Here is an 18,506-nt window from a genome sequence, read left to right as displayed (position 1 = left end):
AAACTGAATTTTCATAGACCTAATTCCAAAGATACTCTAAATATTTTACATATTACCTCAGACATTCCCTCACTTTATTGTGTAGTGTAGAATAATGAGACTTACTCGAGTAATATACATATATCTGTCTAGTAAAAATGATATACACTTGCTCACTCTAATGTATGGTGTGGAATGATGATATTTGCTCAAAGAATATACATATACTATTTCTCTTGTAAAAATAAGATAAAATTATTTTGTACTCTTTTAAAACCAGTTTCTTACAAGGCATGCACCTATCAATTTGTATGGATTGGTATATCAGTACATGTAAGATGTCACTTCATTTGTTGTATATATATATATATATATATATAAATATATATATATATAATTGGTAATATGTAACACACACATATCTATATACTGTATATATTTCTCAAAGTCTGTCTGTCGTATGTGTGTAGGTTTTCCGGCTGTAGCTATTATTAGAACAGCTGAGCTGGACAACAATGCGGACTCAAAGTAATGGCTTACCGTCATTGGAAGCCTAACCTTATTAACTAGCTTAGTGGAATTTTCCATTGGCAATATGCCAGGCTACTAGCTTGAAAGGTACAGTTATTTGACAAAGTTTTAAAACTTTTACAGTTGTTTTTATTTTCTCTTAATTTACTTCAACTACACGACACACTTCTCTCATGATATGTAGTTTGAAAGTTAGAATGGCAAATGTTGTTATATGTTAAATACAAATCAATTTTCTGTCCAAATACTCTTCTATTACACAGGCAACGCTGGGTGGCACAGCTAGTGTATATATATACTAGCTGCGTTACCCGCCTACAGGAACAGATTCACGTGCAGCATAAGGTTTATTGAGAGTTGTCTTTCGTGCTGTAAAACAACTCCAAATACGCAGTCTACTGAAACTGTTGTACTGATCAGAGTATGCATGCACATATACATGTCAATGTTGGAGAAAACAATTAAAATCTGCAATGTGTTTCACAGCTAGATGAGTGTAAAATCTAGTAAATATTCTAAATTCATGTGTCTAGATTCATGCATCCGTTCATACCCGTCTATATTTGCAGTTGACGATCGCGTACTTTTGCCGCTGAGCCCTCGCCTCGGCTGACCAGTCTTTACCCGCCCCGCAGTTGACAATCGCGCTCTTGCACTCGCCTCACAATCAATCGCTTCGCAATCAACCACCTTGCAATCAATCGGCCCGCACCAGCCTCGCAATCAATCGCCTTGCACTCTCCTCGCAATCAATCGCCTCACACTCGCCTTGCAATCACCCCCACTCGCCTCGCGATGAATCGCCTCACACTCGCTTTGCAATCAATCACAAACGCACGCAGACAGACGATTGCCGTTTATATAGTAGATATGTGTTAAACATTACCAATTACCTTCAACTAATCACTATTAGTCGTATACATGTCACCTACATGTATATTGACATTGTTGTATCGTGCTTTGCCAATACATGACAGGTTTGTGTACTATGTTGATCAAAATAAGTTGCAAGTTTATAGGTATCAATAGAAAATAACTCCATTGGAAAGTTTTTGTTCAAAAACTATCAGTTGTATTTTCTGGGTAATTCTATATTCTTGAATGAGCCAATTCATGTTTATGCATTCTATCAAGTACTTGAAACTGAACGTTTCATAAGAGAGAGCTATTTCCCTATTTATGTGCTACAATATCTTCAAGTGAAGAGAACTCAAATGTGCAAGTAATAGTAACAGATTAACTACTCCAGGACTTGCAACAATAATCACAGTTGATAAGTACGTATTCTGAAGCTTTTCACCGCTCTGTTGTAAGCTGCATATTTATTTGTTGGTACATAACAATAAACAGTACAAATGTGCCAGTGCACCACATATCAGAACCTTGCATTATGAATTGCATGGATATGATATCTCTGCTATACTTGAAAAGCATCGATTTAATTAGCATGAATTGCGCAGACTTCGTGAGAAAGCAACTTCTTAGTGAAGAGTCTCATAAGATGCTAACATACACCATGTAATGATGGTAGTGAACGGGCATACACATCAGCACCAGTAAGGATTTGATAATTTAATAGTAAAATACATGTAAAAGTTACAATACTAACATCAGTAATAAACTGCTTCAGAAAACAAAATGACCTGGCACAATCAGCCTTGGCTTCTAACAATTAATATAATAGTAGAGTGGTGAGGTCAGGACTCCTTGAAGGCAAGACTTGTGATAGCCTTAGTGTGGCCAGCAAACTCTTTCTCAACTTTACCTGTGTCTATGCACCACAGCCTTGCGAAGTTATCTGAAGAACCTGTGTGAAACATAGAAACTACACAAGATCTGAATGCAACTAATATATATACACATTGGGGACAGGCTGCGAAAGACAACTACCGTAAAACATCTAATTGAACGCCACCTCCAATTGATCACCACTCCGAGAGAAGGGTTGAAAAATAGACTGCCGCTCTCCATTTGACCACCACTTTGACATTACTTGATCTTTACGAGCCCATAATATCAACTGATCAGTAGAAAAGTGTCCACACAATCGTATTAATAATGAATCATTTATATCAATAACAATTAATTCTCTCGTTGTCCAATTTTCTAAATTTCCCAAATCTCGTTGTCCTAAGCTTTTTTTTCGTTAAAGCTTTGAAAGCAACAACATAGCAATAATCAATAACGGTCTCAGGCTAGTAGAAGTTATCTGTTTAACGCGGTCTTTCTACTTTGAAATAGCCTACAATGCTTAAAGCAATGCTATAGAAATTATTACTGTCTCAGGCTAATAGTAGACACTTGATTAACGTGGTCCTATTACTTCGAAGGACATGTGTATAAAAACTGATTCGCAAGTTTTGAACCAAAGGTTACGAATCCTAAGCAAACTTTTATGCGTTGCATTAGCGCTAAATGCAGCACGTGAAAGTTTTGCTCTGCTAAAAATTGTTTGGATGTTAATATTGACTAGTTTAGCAGTGCAGAGAAAATGTCGAGGTCAGAAGACATTGTGGAAGGTATTGGACAACCACAACAAGCTCGTGAAGCATCGAAAGCAACAATCAGAACGCAGCTATCCGAGCAAACGATAGAAATATTTTTGTTTTAAAGACGTTAATTTTTGTTTCTGCATGTAATGTAAGTATGATTCGTTTATGTCACTTGTTCATCAATTTATATTTCTCAAAGTACGTCTGTCCTTTGGTATGTCCAGCTATAGCTATTATTAGAATAGCTGTAGCTGGATAATGTTGATGCAACGTCATGGCGTACCGTCATTAAAAACGCAGTGCTTATTAGCAAGCTTACTGGAATTTTCCATGGGCAGTGTGCCAGGCTAATAGCAAGTGGCAAGCAACTCTCATTACGTCTCACTGTTTATAAGTTGATTTTTAATACCACTGACAATGTGCCAGGCTAATAGCAAATGGTAGGCTACTCTCATCACTTCTCATTGTTTATAAGCTAATTTTTAATACCCGGGCAACACCGGGAGGCACAGCTGGTCTATATTTATATTTCTCAAAGTATATCCGTGTGTATGCATTTCGGCTATAGCTATTAAAGTCTTGGAATAAAGAATCCGTACTGAAGAAGATTTAATCTCAGACCCTACCGTTCACCAGTTCGACTCCCTACCCAATGGGCCACAGCGAATGAGTTGATAGCTTTTCGATATAAGTCACTATATGAAAGCACATACCCAACGGCTTTGCATACCACGCAAGGTGATTGCGTAAGAAAGTGATTGTCATTAGTTAGCTTACTAAAAGTTTTCATTGGCAATCTGCCAGGCTAATAGCAAGTGGCAGGCAACTCTCATTACTTCTCATTGTTTATAAGTTGATTTTTAATACTCGGGCAACGCCGGGTAGCACAGCTAGTAAATATATATATATTTGTATCATTGGATAGATTATTATTGTATAATTTATAAATATGCGGATTTATAGCATGTTATTTAATAACATCCTTGCGGCTATCTTAACACGGCTTACAATGGATCATTGCTCATAACTCTACTTCTATCGCACATAAAAGCTAGTTTTGGCTGCAAACTGTAGCAAACATACCAGTGAGCTTTTATGCAACAATGTTAAATATAGATATAAAATAAAAATATGTTTTGAAATTTAGAACGAAATAAAAATTGAAAATGCCTGCAAATTGCAAAAAAGGACACAGGCTATAATATCAGTGCAGGTCAATTGCAAACAATAGATATCAACTGGTAGAGATATTTCTCAGTTTCTCAATCCACGTTTATTAAGAGATCTTTGACAAGTTAGTGGTACAAATGTAAGTTAGCACATTTATTGCATCCAAAAAGTTTAATATCGCTCCACCGAAAAAAAGAGCAAAATATAGGCGACATTCGCTTTGCCCGTAAAAAGGCTAGATTTATCTTCCGAAAATTTTGACAGCCATTTGAAAAATAGACCGCCAGCCTCTATTGTAACGCCGCCTCCAATTGACTGCCACTATAATAGAAAAAGGGTTGAAAAATAAAGCGCCACGGCGCTCAATTAGAAGTTTTACGGTATCTTACCTATCTTCTATCTATATAGAGAAGCTAGGCAAATTATATATATATATATGTAAGTAACTGTATATATAAAGTGTGTATACATGTAACTTTCAATGTTTGTTTGTTTATCCAGTTATAGTAACAAAGTTTTGAAAATGAAAATTCACTGTGCACTGGATTTGGACTCAAAACCTCCAGTTCTGCAGACAGGCATTTATCCAATACACTGGACTGTCAAACTGGCTGTACTGTGGAATAAATTGTGCACGTACTCATTACACATGCCAACCTTTCATGATTTCACGCTAAACATTTCAGCAAGTATTATGCTAGAATTGCTGGCCAAAAGACAAATGCTTAAACTCACATGGGCAGCAAGACTATTGCAATCAGTATAGATTTGTAGTAGGCACTGCAGCTGGTACAGCATGAATTACACAGAAATAAACACAGTACACATAAATAAACACAGTAGACAGAAATAAACACAGTACACAGAAATAACACAGTACACATAAATAAACACAGTACACAGAAATAACACAGTACACAGAAATAAACACAGTACACCGAAATAAACACAGTACACAGAAATGAACACAGTACACATAAATAAACACAGTACACAGTAATAAACACAGTACACAGAAATAAACACAGTACACAGAAATAAACACAGTACACAGAAATAAACACAGTACACAGAAATAAACACTGTACACAGAAATAGACACAGTACACAGAAATAGACACAGTACACATAAATAAACACAGTACACATAAATAAACACAGTACACAGTAATAAACACAGTACACAGAAATAACACAGTACACAGAAATAAACACAGTACACAGTAATAAACACAGTACACATAAATAAACACAGTACACATAAATAAACACAGTACACAGTAATAAACACAGTACACAGAAATAACACAGTACACAGAAATAAACACAGTACACAGAAATAAACACAGTACACATAAATAAACACAGTACACAGTAATAAACACAGTACACAGAAATAACACAGTACACAATAATAAACACAGTACACAGAAATGAACACAGTACACATAAATAAACACAGTACACAGTAATAAACACAGTACACAGAAATAAACACAGTAGACAGAAATAACACAGTACACAGAAATAAACACAGTACACAGAAATAAACACAGTAGACAGAAATAAACACAGTAGACAGAAATAAACACAGTAGACAGAAATAAACACAGTAGACAGAAATAAACACAGTACACAGAAATAAACACAGTACAAAGAAATAAACAAACACCTTCATTCAACACACCAGTTGATATCTATTGCTTGCAATTAACCTGCGATGATATTATAGCCTGTGCTCTGTTGTGCAATTTGTTGGAAATTTCAATTTTCTATTTCATTCTAAATTTGAAGGCATAATTTTATTTTATAATTATATTTAACAATGTTACATAAAAGCTCATTGCACTCATTGATATGTTCGCTACAGTTTGCAGCCAAGACAGGCTTTTTATGTGCAATAGAAGAGGAGTTAAGGGCGACGATCTATTGTAAGCCGAGCTAAGATAATCAAAAGGAAGCTATCAAATAATACGCTATGTCTGCAAATTTATAAGTTATATAGTAATCTATCAAATGCTACAAATATATATTCAAGAACAAGTGACATAAACAAATCATACTTATATTACATGCAGAAACCAAAATTAACATTTTTGAACCAAAAATATTTGCATCGTTTGCTCGATCTGACTTCAACTCTTCCTTCTTCTATACTGCTAAACTAGTCGATATTAGCGTCCAAACAATTCTTTCGCAGAGCAGATAAGTAACAAGAAACCTTTAGCCACATGGTTAAGCACAACTTTTAGCCGAAAACTAGCCATTCATAAACCATCGTAATCGTCAACCATTTTTCACATACGTCAAAGTATTACGAATGCATTAAACAAGAAACTACTATTAGCCAATACAGTTCTTAATTATTGCTATGTTGTTGACTTGTTGCTTTCAACGGTTTAACGAAATTACCGAAAAGCTTTGAAGCTGGAAAACGGACTTCGATACAAACAGAAACAACGAAAGAATTAATTGTTATTGATGAACCTAGGCAGTATTAGCATAATTTTGCGGACACTTTTTTACTGATCAAGTGCTATTATTAGTTCATAAAGATCAAAGAATGTCAAAGTAGCAGTCAAATGGAGGTGGCATTCAAACAAACGTGGGGATCAATTAAAGATTTTTCGGTATGTTGATTAAAGGAAAATTTTCTGTGTAAAACCTTTTTTATTACCCATGCAATGCCGGGCATTAAACTAGTATAAGAATAAGGAAAAAACTAATGAAGTTAATGATGTCCACTGCTGCAAATAGATCCTGTTGTATATATCCTTTAGTATATATATCCTGTTGTATATATCCTTTAGTATATATATCCTGTTGTATATATCCTGCTGTATACCTATTGTTGCTTATTTACTTTATTATACATCATGTTGTATATACCATGTTGGATATATTTTGTTGTATATCTCTACTGTTGTTTATATCTTGATATATACATCCTGTTGTATGTACCTACTGTTGTGTATATTCAGTTGTATACATCCACTGTTGAGTATGTCCGGTTGGATGTATCATAGCGTATATATAAGGTTACATATACTCCATGTAGCTAGCATTTTAGTTGACGCGAATCACACACTTTACTTAACTATACAACTACAAACTATTGATCAGAGCTATTGATCAAAGCTATTGATCAGGGCTATTGATCAGAGTTATTGATCAGAGCTATTGATCAGAGCTATTGATCAGGGCTATATCCAAATCGGCGATAATTTAAATACTCAATTATTTGAAAAAACTAGCTCTTGTGGTAATTCAAGTGACTACTGATTCCCTTGATTAGATGTGAATAAATACAAAACTGATTTACAATGAAACTTAAAGAGCAAATAAAATGATTCACGATTTGGACTTAACAAACAAATTAAATAATCAAAGAGCAGGCTCCTATGTAGCAGTGCTAGTGAACTGTTTATAGGCTGAATAATGGAAGTGAAAGTTAGTCCAGCAGCATAGCTGGACTAACTTTCACTTTTATAGTGAAAATTATTAAATTATTAATACGTTCCTATTAAGGTGAAATTATCTTGAAGGTAGATCTGTTGGTATGCTAGCTAGAACATGATAAAGCCCACAGTAATGATCAATATCATACGATGTTAATGATATCTCGAGGCAGTTGACATCAAGCTGAGGCAATCCAATAAATATGAAAGACAGTAACAGCAGTGAATCAATCAAGTCTTTGTACGCAACAATTTGCTGTTCTTACATTTGACTGATTATAATATTTTAATTTGTAGCTACAAAAAGCAATTCTGATAATAAAGATGGTCTTGGAATATAATTTATACACTCATCATGTAATATAATAACTCATCATGTAATATAATAACTCATCATGTAATATAATAACTCATCATGAAATATAATAACTCATCATGTAATATAATAACTCATCATGTAATATAATAACTCATCATGTAATATAATAACTCATCATGTAATATAATAACTCATCATGTAGTATAATAACTCATCATGTAGTATAATAACTCATCATGTAATATAATAACTCATCATGTAGTATAGTAACTCATCATGTAATATAATAACTCATCATGTAGTATAATAACTCATCATGTAATATAATAACTCATCATGTAATATAATAACTCATCATGTAGTATAGTAACTCATCATGTAATATATACACTTATCATGTAGTATAATAACTCATCATGTAATATAATAACTCATCATGTAGTATAGTAACTCATCATGTAGTATAATAACTCATCATGTAATATAATAACTCATCATGTAGTACAATAACTCATCATGTAATATAATAACTCATCATGTAATATAATAACTCATCATGTAGTATAGTAACTCATCATGTAATATATACACTCATCATGTAGTATAATAACTCATCATGTAATATAATAACTCATCATGTAATATAATAACTCATCATGTAGTATAGTAACTCATCATGTAATATATACACTCATCATGTAGTATAATAACTCATCATGTAATATAATAACTCATCATGTAATATAATAACTCATCATGTAATATATACACTCATCATGTAATATAATAACTCATCATGTAATATAATAACTCATCATGTAATATAATAACTCATCATGTAATATAATAACTCATCATGTAATATATACACTCATCATGTAGTATAATAACTCATCATGTAATATAATAACTCATCATGTAATATAATAACTCATCATGTAATGTAATGACCAATGAATCGTTATGACAACATTGTTCAATTAAATCAATTGATGAAAAAAACTGATGAGTTATCCTATCTTGTTAAACACACGCTTAGCTTTTGTACTGATTGATTCAACAAACATTTCCAAATCATTGTTTAGTGATTTACTATTTGAATTGTGCACATCATTCAAGTAATATGACAAGTATATGACAAGCACAAGAGATTTGATTTCACTCCAATTAGTATTTGTAAATGAGTGAACGATTTGAAGGCAAACAAATAATTTGGCCACAACTCAGCTGTTGAATGAGAAATTTAGTACCTGAGATGATATATGTAGAGTCATCACTGAAGGCGCAGTCCCAGACCCACAACTTACTGTTCTCAGCACCAAGGCTAAGTTCAGCCACCTTGCTGAAGTCTATTGTCTTCCATATTCTGATCGTGCCATCAGCTGACGTTGTAGCCAGCAAACTAACATACAAAAAAACCAATTCTCATAAGATTCACTAAAAATACAAAAACTTTTTTTTAACTAAAAGTTAAATTTATAAACTAAACTCACGTGGAATCTGGACTGAAGAGACATTTCAGAGCATATTTTCTGTGTGCAGTGAGCTTCTCCTTAGGGTGAGGCTGTGTGAGTTCTCCTGAGCCTCTACCCTGTGTCAGATGCCAGATGAAACACACTCCCTGCAAAGAAAAACAGGTAACAGGAGAACCAATCTCAAATTCAGGCATGAAGTGAAGGTGCTCAAGTAGTTATACGACATGACGTAAAGGTGATCAAGTAGTTACATGACATGAAGGTGCTCAAATAGTTATGTGACATGAAAGTGCTCAAGAAGTTTTATGACATGACAGTATTCAAGGAGTTATATAATATTACATGAAGGTGCTCAAGTAGTTACATTATATGACATGAAGGTGCTCAAGTAGTTACATTATATATATATATATATATATATTCGAATCTGTCCAATACGCCCGAGGGCATTATATGAACATAAAATTTGAGATAAAATGATTGATAAGAACGCTAAAACCTAATTTGTTGCAACACTAAGATCGTATTAAAATATGACATGACGTGAAGGTGTTCACGTAGTTACATTATATGACATGACGTGAAGGTGTTCACGTAGTTACATTATATGAAATGACACGAAGATGTTCAAGTAGCTACATTATATGACATGACGTGAAGGTGCTCAAGTACTTATAACTACAGAGAGTGAATGTCTGCTAGAGCACCGTGTATCGACTGAGTACCAACCTTATCAGTGACAGCAGCCATGTGAGTTCCTTCAGCATCAACTGATATAGATTGGATACCTGAAGAGGCATCTGGCACCTAAAAAGTATATTTAGCTTTGCGCAGGTAATTGCCATGGCATATTATTTAATGCGTAACTGTTTGGAGGTATTATTATATAACAGCCAAAGCTGTGTAAATATTTGGAGGTATTATTATATAACAGCCACAGCTGTGTAACTGTTTGGAGGTATTATTATATAACAGCCACAGCTGTGTAACTGTTTGGAGGTATTATTATATAACAGCCACGGCTGTGTAACTGTTCGGAGGTATTATTATATAACAGCCACAGCTGTGTAACTGTTTGGAGGTATTATTATATAACAGCCACAGATGTGTAACTGTTTGGAGGTATTATTATATAACAGCCACAACTGTGTAACTGTTTGGAGGTATTATTATATAACAGCCACAGCTGTGTAACTGTTTGGAGGTATTATTATATAACAGCCACAGATGTGTAACTGTTTGGAGGTATTATTATATAACAGCCACAGCTGTGTAACTGTTTGGAGGTATTATTATATAACAGCCATAGCTGTGTAACTGTTTGGAGGTATTATTATATAACAGCCACAGATGTGTAACTGTTTGGAGGTATTATTATATAACAGCCACAGCTGTGTAACTGTTTAGATGTATTATTATATAATAGCCACAGATGTTGACAAATTTACTGTTTCCATGATGCGTTAATTTACAAGTTTGTATCCGCCAGATGGAAATAACAAGAATCCGCAAGTCAAGTGAGTTTTATTACTAGCAAATTTTCAACAAATGTTTCATGCTTGGGAATGATGGAAATGGCACTTGCGAATGATGCGCAAAAAATGTCACGCAAGCTATTCCACTTTAAACATTTTCCACACTTCGGTCGCTGCTATTTCGATTTCAGCAGTTCTGAAAGCACCGCTATGACCTCTGGTGGACAAATTCTCATCTTTGACAACAAAGCGTTCGCATTAATCCGCATCATGCATGTGTCAATTGAAACGCTTATCGCATGGTAACTCAAAGTGCACACAATTCCAAATCTGCATCAATGGAAAAATAGTGATTATTAACATACAGTGATCATGTAGCTAATACTACTTACATATTGCTCTGTTCGTTCTGATTTGAGGTCCCAGATGTGAATTGCTCCACTCTGATCCCCAACAAACAACTCTGCCTGTGTAAAGAAACAATTATTTCAAACATAAAAGCATTACTACTTAAGAACTGTTAATATGATACTTGGAGGATTAGCGGCGAATGCACTAAACAAAGCTGCTAAACAAACCTGATTTGGATGCAAACAAGCACAGTTGATAGCAGCCTTTGTCTGAAGGGTTCTTTGGCAGGCATTTCCTCTTGCCCTGTAATTACAACACTATCATGAACAGCCACAAAATCTTTCGTAACTTACATCAGAATGTAGCAGTATTTTTCTATCATTTGTGATTGTTTTCGATGTTTGAGGTAATCTGATTTCCAGAATGTTTCAAGTTTAAAATCGATAAAACTTGATCACAAATTAAAACACTCAGATCAAGGGAAAGAGCAATTATGATGTATATAGTTGCAAAGAGACCAACAGAATATAGACGCGTAACACATAACGTAATGTTTCAACTTGAAGACACTAGCCAATATCATCTATCACAACTATTAACATCATTTCACACATATTTTTATTTTGACCGTTTTAATCGTAATCAAGTTATATCAATTTTAATCTTAACACATCCTGACAATCAGATCACCTCAAACATAAAAAAAAACAATCACAAATGATAGAAAAAATACCAATATTTTCTAATAAAACCTACAAAACTTTTGTGTAAGTTCTTTTTTAAAACATGCACTGGTTCATACATTATGGAGTTGTCTTATCTAAACAGCGTAACAACTAGCACTGCAATAGCTCAATGATAACGCAACCATATTTGGTTTAAACTGCAAGAAACGACACTCAAACAACTAAACAAATAAGCAAATGAAGACACTAGATCAAGTTTAACAAATAAAAACTTACCGACGGTCCCATATTCTAGCGGCATGATCTTCTCCTGAGGAGTACATCCATGATCCTTCTTCATTGAATCCAATAGCCGTTATGTTCTTAGAAATATCTTCATATTTTGTCACGGGGTTTGGGTTGCTAGAGTTTATATCAAAAACTCTTATTTGTTGGTAGCCTAAAATGCAACGTGTCAGCAGATCATATATAAGAACAATATGTAACTTGCAGATAGGTAACAAAGCCAGTTTCTCGCACAGGATCAATCCAAAAACCTTGCAGTCTTCAAGTTGCTATAGAATGAATAGGCTGAATGTTAAAACCCTAAGTGTAATAGATATTCTTGTTTCAGTATCAGTCATTTGTAAGCCTAAGTGCGCTAGCATGTCGATGTCATTTTATATACCGTATATATATATTTTTTAGTATAATCTACATATAGATTTCTCCAAGTTTGTGTGTGTATGTGTGTAGTTTCAGCTATAGCTATTAAAATCTTGGAATAAAGAAACCATATCTCAGAAGATCTGATCTCGAACCCTCCGGTTCACCAATACAACACCTTACCAATTCAGCCACACAACTTGATGTATTCATTAGGCGATATATGTCGTTATATGGGAGCAAATAAGAGCAGATGGTGTTACATCATGAGAAGTGTAGCTCTTAATAGTAAGCTTACTCAAAATATCCATTGGCAATGTGCCAGGCTAATAGCAAGTAGCAGACACCTCTCATTACCTCTCATTGTTTATTAGCTGATTTTTAATACCCAGGCAACGCCGGGTAGCACAGCTAGTATACAATATAAAGAGTGCTTAGTTGTTAGTTAACCACTACAGATACGTTTCAAACATACGGGTCTGCTATCATCAGGTGATAACTTCAAAAAGTTCTTTTTTAAAGGCTTTCAGAAAGTTTTAGAAAAGCTTTCTGAAGTTATCACCTGATGAGATGGCCATGTGACAAAATATATCATTTGGTTGATGACTGCTAATGATGATAAAAAGTTATGTGCATACATGCGTTAGAAAGCTTGAACAACACCCAAGCGTCCTAGATGCAAATAAAGACAGCAGATTTTGGAAAATAGCTGTAAAATGTAAGTTTTTTTCTGAAGTCCATCAAAAGAAAAACATTACCTGAAATACTAACTGAACAGATTAATCATCAAAGTACAGTACAACTTTATAGACATTGCTGTATGAATGATATAGAAGGATATGTTAATTGATATAGAATAATATATTAATTCATATATAGATATATATGAATTAATAGAGCGATATGATTGTACCACAGGCCAGCCACACTTCTATAGAGAAATTAGGCTATTCTTATCAATGTCTAGTTTATTGTGATACTATTCAGCTCCATGGGTGGCTTACAAAGATGTTCTGTTACAAATATTAAAGTAATTTTTTCAAAGGTGGCTACAAGGTGTCCTAAGAAATTAAATTTTGAATACTAATTTTATAAGTTACACCTAGGCTCTAGTATTTTTAATGGTACTATCAAACAGCTCCTGTGCTCCCCCTCCACCAACTCCGCTACTGTGGTCCAGTCCTATTTTTAATTTAACCTTTAATATTTGTGATGATTATATCATCAACAGGTATCACAGAGATGGCAAAAGGTAGCAGGTGATTTTTGCTGTCTTGGTTTCATTTCGGCAACAAGATTACAGTGAAGCACTAATGAAATAAACAACCTGAAAAATATTTTGTTTGTGTTTAAACAAGCACCTGTCTGTTTATTCTGAAAAGATAGATTTAGAACTTTAGCAGAATGTGAAACCATACTTTATTGGTCCTTGCACTGACCAAGTTATTCTCTTCATTGGCTGGATGCGAAAGCAATTCAAGATAAGATGCCTTCCTGCCTCCTGGCAAAGGCCTTTTCGGCAATTGAACCAAACCTGTTGGTTGTAGGTCAAGATATCTAGACCTCCCAGACCACGAACACTGGTAACTCAAATATGCAGCTCCCAATGGATTGGGAGCTGCATATTTGAGTTACCAGTGATGAGGATCCCAAATAAACAGAACAAGCCGTACTTTTTCTTTAGTAGCTATGACAAACATATACATATACTTTGAAGTAAGAGGAGTAAGTATACAGATTAAAACATATGAGCAAAACAGAAACAAAGATTTAGAATAGAAATAAGGCTTACACCAGCAATAAACACACAAAAAATAAATTACATAACTATGAGCATATTGGATTTACCTGCGGATGCGATAGATTGTCTGTCAGGAGTGATGGCCAAGTCATTTACAGGCTGCAATAGCAAAAAAAGCTGATGGAAGCTAACCTAGACGACTTCTAGATGTTTTATCACACACACCTAAAGACCACCCTGCTCAGATGTATACAAAGAGTCAAAAACAAAGATAAAAAAACTCTGGGTAAGCCTTGCTGAAAATGTCAAAATTTTTGTTTGATATGTTAACGGTGTCAAAAACTATTAACTTTATCTATGTTAATGATGCACTTGAAAAAACTGCTTCTCAACAGTAACCTTACAACAAATAATGTAATCGGTTTATGAGTACTATTTTATCAACACCTGTATTACAGTTGATGTTTAATAGACGAGAAGGAAAAAGTGGAGGAGAGGAAGAAAAAAGAGTGGAACAGGAAGTGGTGAGAGGGAAGGAAAGTTTGGAGGGCAGCAAAGCGGAGGAAGCCGAAAAAGGGGTGGAGGGAAACAAAGGACTAGAGGAGAGTGTAGGAGTGAAGAGAGAAGAAGGAAGAAGTGGAATGGAGTGACAGGGAGGCGGAGCAAAGAGTGGAGGAAAAAAAGTAGAAAAGACAGAATGAAAGGGAAAAGTCGAAAAGTGGGAGAAAGAATGCGGAGAGGAAAGAGGTGGAGTTGTAGAGGATGTTACAAAGAAGAGAAAAGGAGCAAAGGAGGGAAGGGAAAAATGTAAAATGAGATAAAAGAAAACACAGGAGTGAAAGGAAGAAGGGTTGAAGGGAAGAGACCTGACGATTTATATAATGATAGATATATAATACACTGATTTACATAATTATAGACTTTGCAGATGATTGAATATCTCTAGTGACCTCTGTCCAAGGTTAATTGCCTTCAGTATGATGACAAGCCATGAAGCAAATTCTCAAGTTGTAAGTTCTTAGAACAATATCTTGTGAGCTAGAAAAGTGTCCGCCATACGTTTTTAACAACTACATTTACGCTTATAATTAATTCATCCAATGCTATCCAAAAACCACCTCCTTATAATACATCTCTGTCTTTTCAATATATTGCTTTAAAATTATAACCGAAAACCTGAAGATTTTCGTGGTTTTATCAAATAAGTCTCTGTGATGCATTTACTGCTATTCTCTTAAAGGTTGACTTGCAACAAAATTCACATTACAATTATTTGATATCAAAAGATTCACCATGTCTTACTCTGCTGTGTTGTAGGGGCAAAATATGTGGAAATGGGAAATTGGGAAATTGTGCAATTGGGACATAGTTGAACACGATGGCTTCTGTTTACAGAAGCCATCGTGTACCAAAGTTGGCTGCATGATGGCTTCTGTTTACAGAAGCCATCATGCAGCCTCACTCGTCGAAATATTTCCACAAATATACTTACTATACAAGTATTCAATAAAACCATATCTATTGTCCTTATGCATCTATTTCATCATCATAGTAATGTTGTCACTTTGAGCATTGATATCTCAAAACCTACTGTGAAAATTGGTTTAACTTTTTAACCATAGCTCGAAGGAGTGCATATCATCCTCTGATAAACATGATGAGCCTGTAGGAAACATGTGATAGTCAAAAAATGCTGCAGAAACTGTTCACGCCATTTGGCAGGAAGTATGAGTCACATGGTCAGATTACGATTAGATGATTAGACCGAACTGAAACGAAACTGTAAATTAGTGGGTATCTATGTTTGATATGGAAATTCATATTTTCCATATCAAATATATATTATTTTTTATTCTATTTTCGGTAGAACCCGAAGTGTTTGTCATAAACTAGTGCTACAAGACGTTCTATATTGAGCCTTTTATTGACCTTTCAATTCATGTAATAACATCACGTATCAAAACAATAACCACAATAGTTGAGTATGTCATCGAGACAAAGGGACTCCAACCTACGGCGTTTTCGTGATGGCTGCGATTAACTGTTCTTTTTTCAGAGATTGTAATCACATTTCCATATATTTTGGACCTACAACGCAGCAGGGTAAGCCATGGTGAATCTTTTGATACCAAATAACTGTAATGTGAATTTTGTTGCAAGTCAACCCTCAAGAGATTGTGTGTTCATATGTAGGAGCTCGAGTCTTTTTTCAGTTAGACAGCGCTGTGCTGGTCATGTGCTTTTGCAATCTAGCAAATTCGCTTTAATGCTTTACTTTAGGCTCTCATGTTTCTGATTTTAATAGTAATAAGAGTTAAATAACTTTCTTTCATTTGTCTGATGTTTTGTCGCATTAATTATTGCTAATCATGCCCTGCTTTGCTTTTATCTAATGTATTGCATATTTTTTGCTTTAAGCTTGACGTTGGCTGTCTTCCATAAAGGTAAATTTTCTTTCTTTATTAGCACATTTTTAAAATAATGAATCTTATTGTTTTTCTGTTCTGACTTCGATGATTGAGTTTTTAATTGTTTACCTTTCATCGATTTTGATGTTGCGGCAAGTTGGCATTTTTTGTTAGATTGTGATTCTTCATGATATTTTTCTGCATTGTTATGTGTTCCATCATTCTGACCAAAAAAAGTCAGCCTACTTCGTTGACTGTATTAGGATTACACTTAGGCATCATATTTAAAAGGTTATTTGTGACCTCTTTATTTGAATATCAATATCTAGCTAATTAGGTATTATTTTAACGCACTATCTGCCAAAGGCCTGTGATCACTCCAGCTGGTGCCCTGTGGCACTGCCCAAGGACGATGATAGACAGACTTATCATCCGGCCAGCCACTGTAGCAAGATGGGAATACAACATGTCTCGACCTATTCTTGCCCGTTGCACAACATTTCCGGACAGCCGAGAGAGAGTGTCCTTGGTAAGGTGAAAGCAGAGGGTCACTTAGCTTTTTTGCAATGCAGTTCTATGAAATATGGCAATGATTACAGATCAGAACGCTGAATAGTATACAGAACTCGAGCAAAGAAACTACATACGTACATGAAGAGACAACTGAGGGACATTATGAGGATAAAGTGGTACAACAAAGTTACAAATGAAAAAGTTCTTAGACATGCTAGCCTGCTTACAATGGCTGACATCCTTTTTAAAAAGAACCTTCATTGGCTTGGCCATTCACACAGGATGGAAGAGACAGACTTCCCAGACAAATGCTCTACTCAAGGCTCTGTGAAGGAAGAAGAAATCAGGGAAGGCCTAGACCAAAATTCAAGGATGCAGCAAAACAGAATATGTCTTGAGTAAACATATAGACAACATGTTGGTGAACAACAGCAGACAACTGTGTCCTGGAGAGCCACAATCAAAACAAAGCCATAGTACGGTCTTAGACGCTTCGACTAAGACCTGAGAGAGAGAGAGAGGTATTATTTTATCATCACTTTCATAATCAAGTTCAACTGTCCCAAAACATAATCCAAAAGAGTCACAAACTCTTTGGTGATCCAGTACTCCCCACTATTGTAAATAAAACGAAAATAACCAATCAGTTTTGCATTAAGCAAGTGTCTACATTTGAAAGAAAAGCATGCTACTTAAGCATAGCCGGGTTTCTAGCTATCTCTGCGGGGTGTCTCCTGTAGCTGGATTAGCCTGTAAAGATGAATGGTTCAATTAGGGTACAATAGAGGAAAAAAGAGAAAAAAAACTAGATCTACAACTTGAAAACTCGATTAAAATGGATTTTTCACTGCGTTAGTGTTTATATTGTGCTTTATAGCAAGTTATTGCATCTAGCAAAATATTAAAAATTGGTTTGTATGAACCGATGAATATCTACTTTAAGATCTTGAGATTGGATTTAACTCAAGGTGAGCAGGTCTTTCAGTGCCCATCTGCGTTCAAGGGTTTCCCAATCTCTACTCATCATTTTAAAAGAAATATTATCAAGTTTACCAAAGCCATATGTTTTGCATAGCTAAGTTTACCGAGTCAAGATGTTGCAGCGTCTTCTTGCAAAGACCACTATGGGGCTTCCAAAATCTGATTGAATGGTCATATCCCCCAGTTGCTAATATCACATTGTCGCTAGTCATCGTAACATATAGAATCGTCGTTAGAACTGCACTATGATCTAAAACCTAGCCAATGCTCTGAAGCGAGGAA

At 34.9% G+C, this 18,506-nt stretch overlaps 1 protein-coding gene across 1 annotated transcript; it reads right to left on the bottom strand.

Moving 5' to 3' along the window:
- Positions 1-1,813: 1,813 nt before the first annotated feature.
- On the bottom strand, positions 1,814-18,468 carry LOC137392338 (target of rapamycin complex subunit lst8-like). The gene is made up of 9 exons (XM_068079000.1): positions 18,329-18,468; positions 14,430-14,481; positions 12,213-12,375; positions 11,478-11,553; positions 11,292-11,366; positions 10,154-10,231; positions 9,443-9,570; positions 9,200-9,351; positions 1,814-2,317 (listed from the first exon to the last, which is right to left on the bottom strand). The coding sequence occupies exons 1-9, from the start codon at positions 18,434-18,436 to the stop codon at positions 2,208-2,210; spliced, it is 942 nt and encodes a 313-aa protein (XP_067935101.1). The 5' UTR covers positions 18,437-18,468; the 3' UTR covers positions 1,814-2,207.
- Positions 18,469-18,506: the final 38 nt, after the last annotated feature.

Source organism: Watersipora subatra, chromosome 1 (genome assembly GCF_963576615.1).
Source record: "Watersipora subatra chromosome 1, tzWatSuba1.1, whole genome shotgun sequence".
Taxonomy (NCBI): domain Eukaryota; kingdom Metazoa; phylum Bryozoa; class Gymnolaemata; order Cheilostomatida; family Watersiporidae; genus Watersipora; species Watersipora subatra.
This window is presented reverse-complemented; position numbering and strand designations above follow the sequence as displayed.

Bases quoted from the DNA above. Each gene is read 5' to 3' on its own strand.
- LOC137392338 (XM_068079000.1), bottom strand. From the start codon at position 18,436: ATGACTAGCGACAATGTGATATTAGCAACTGGGGGATATGACCATTCA. The intron at 14,482-18,328 runs GTAAACTTAGCT...TTGCTATTGCAG, and splicing joins CGCTGCAACATCTTGACTCG to CCTGTAAATGACTTGGCCAT. The intron at 2,318-9,199 runs GTACTAAATTTC...TGTTTCACACAG, and splicing joins CTCTACATATATCATCTCAG to GTTCTTCAGATAACTTCGCA.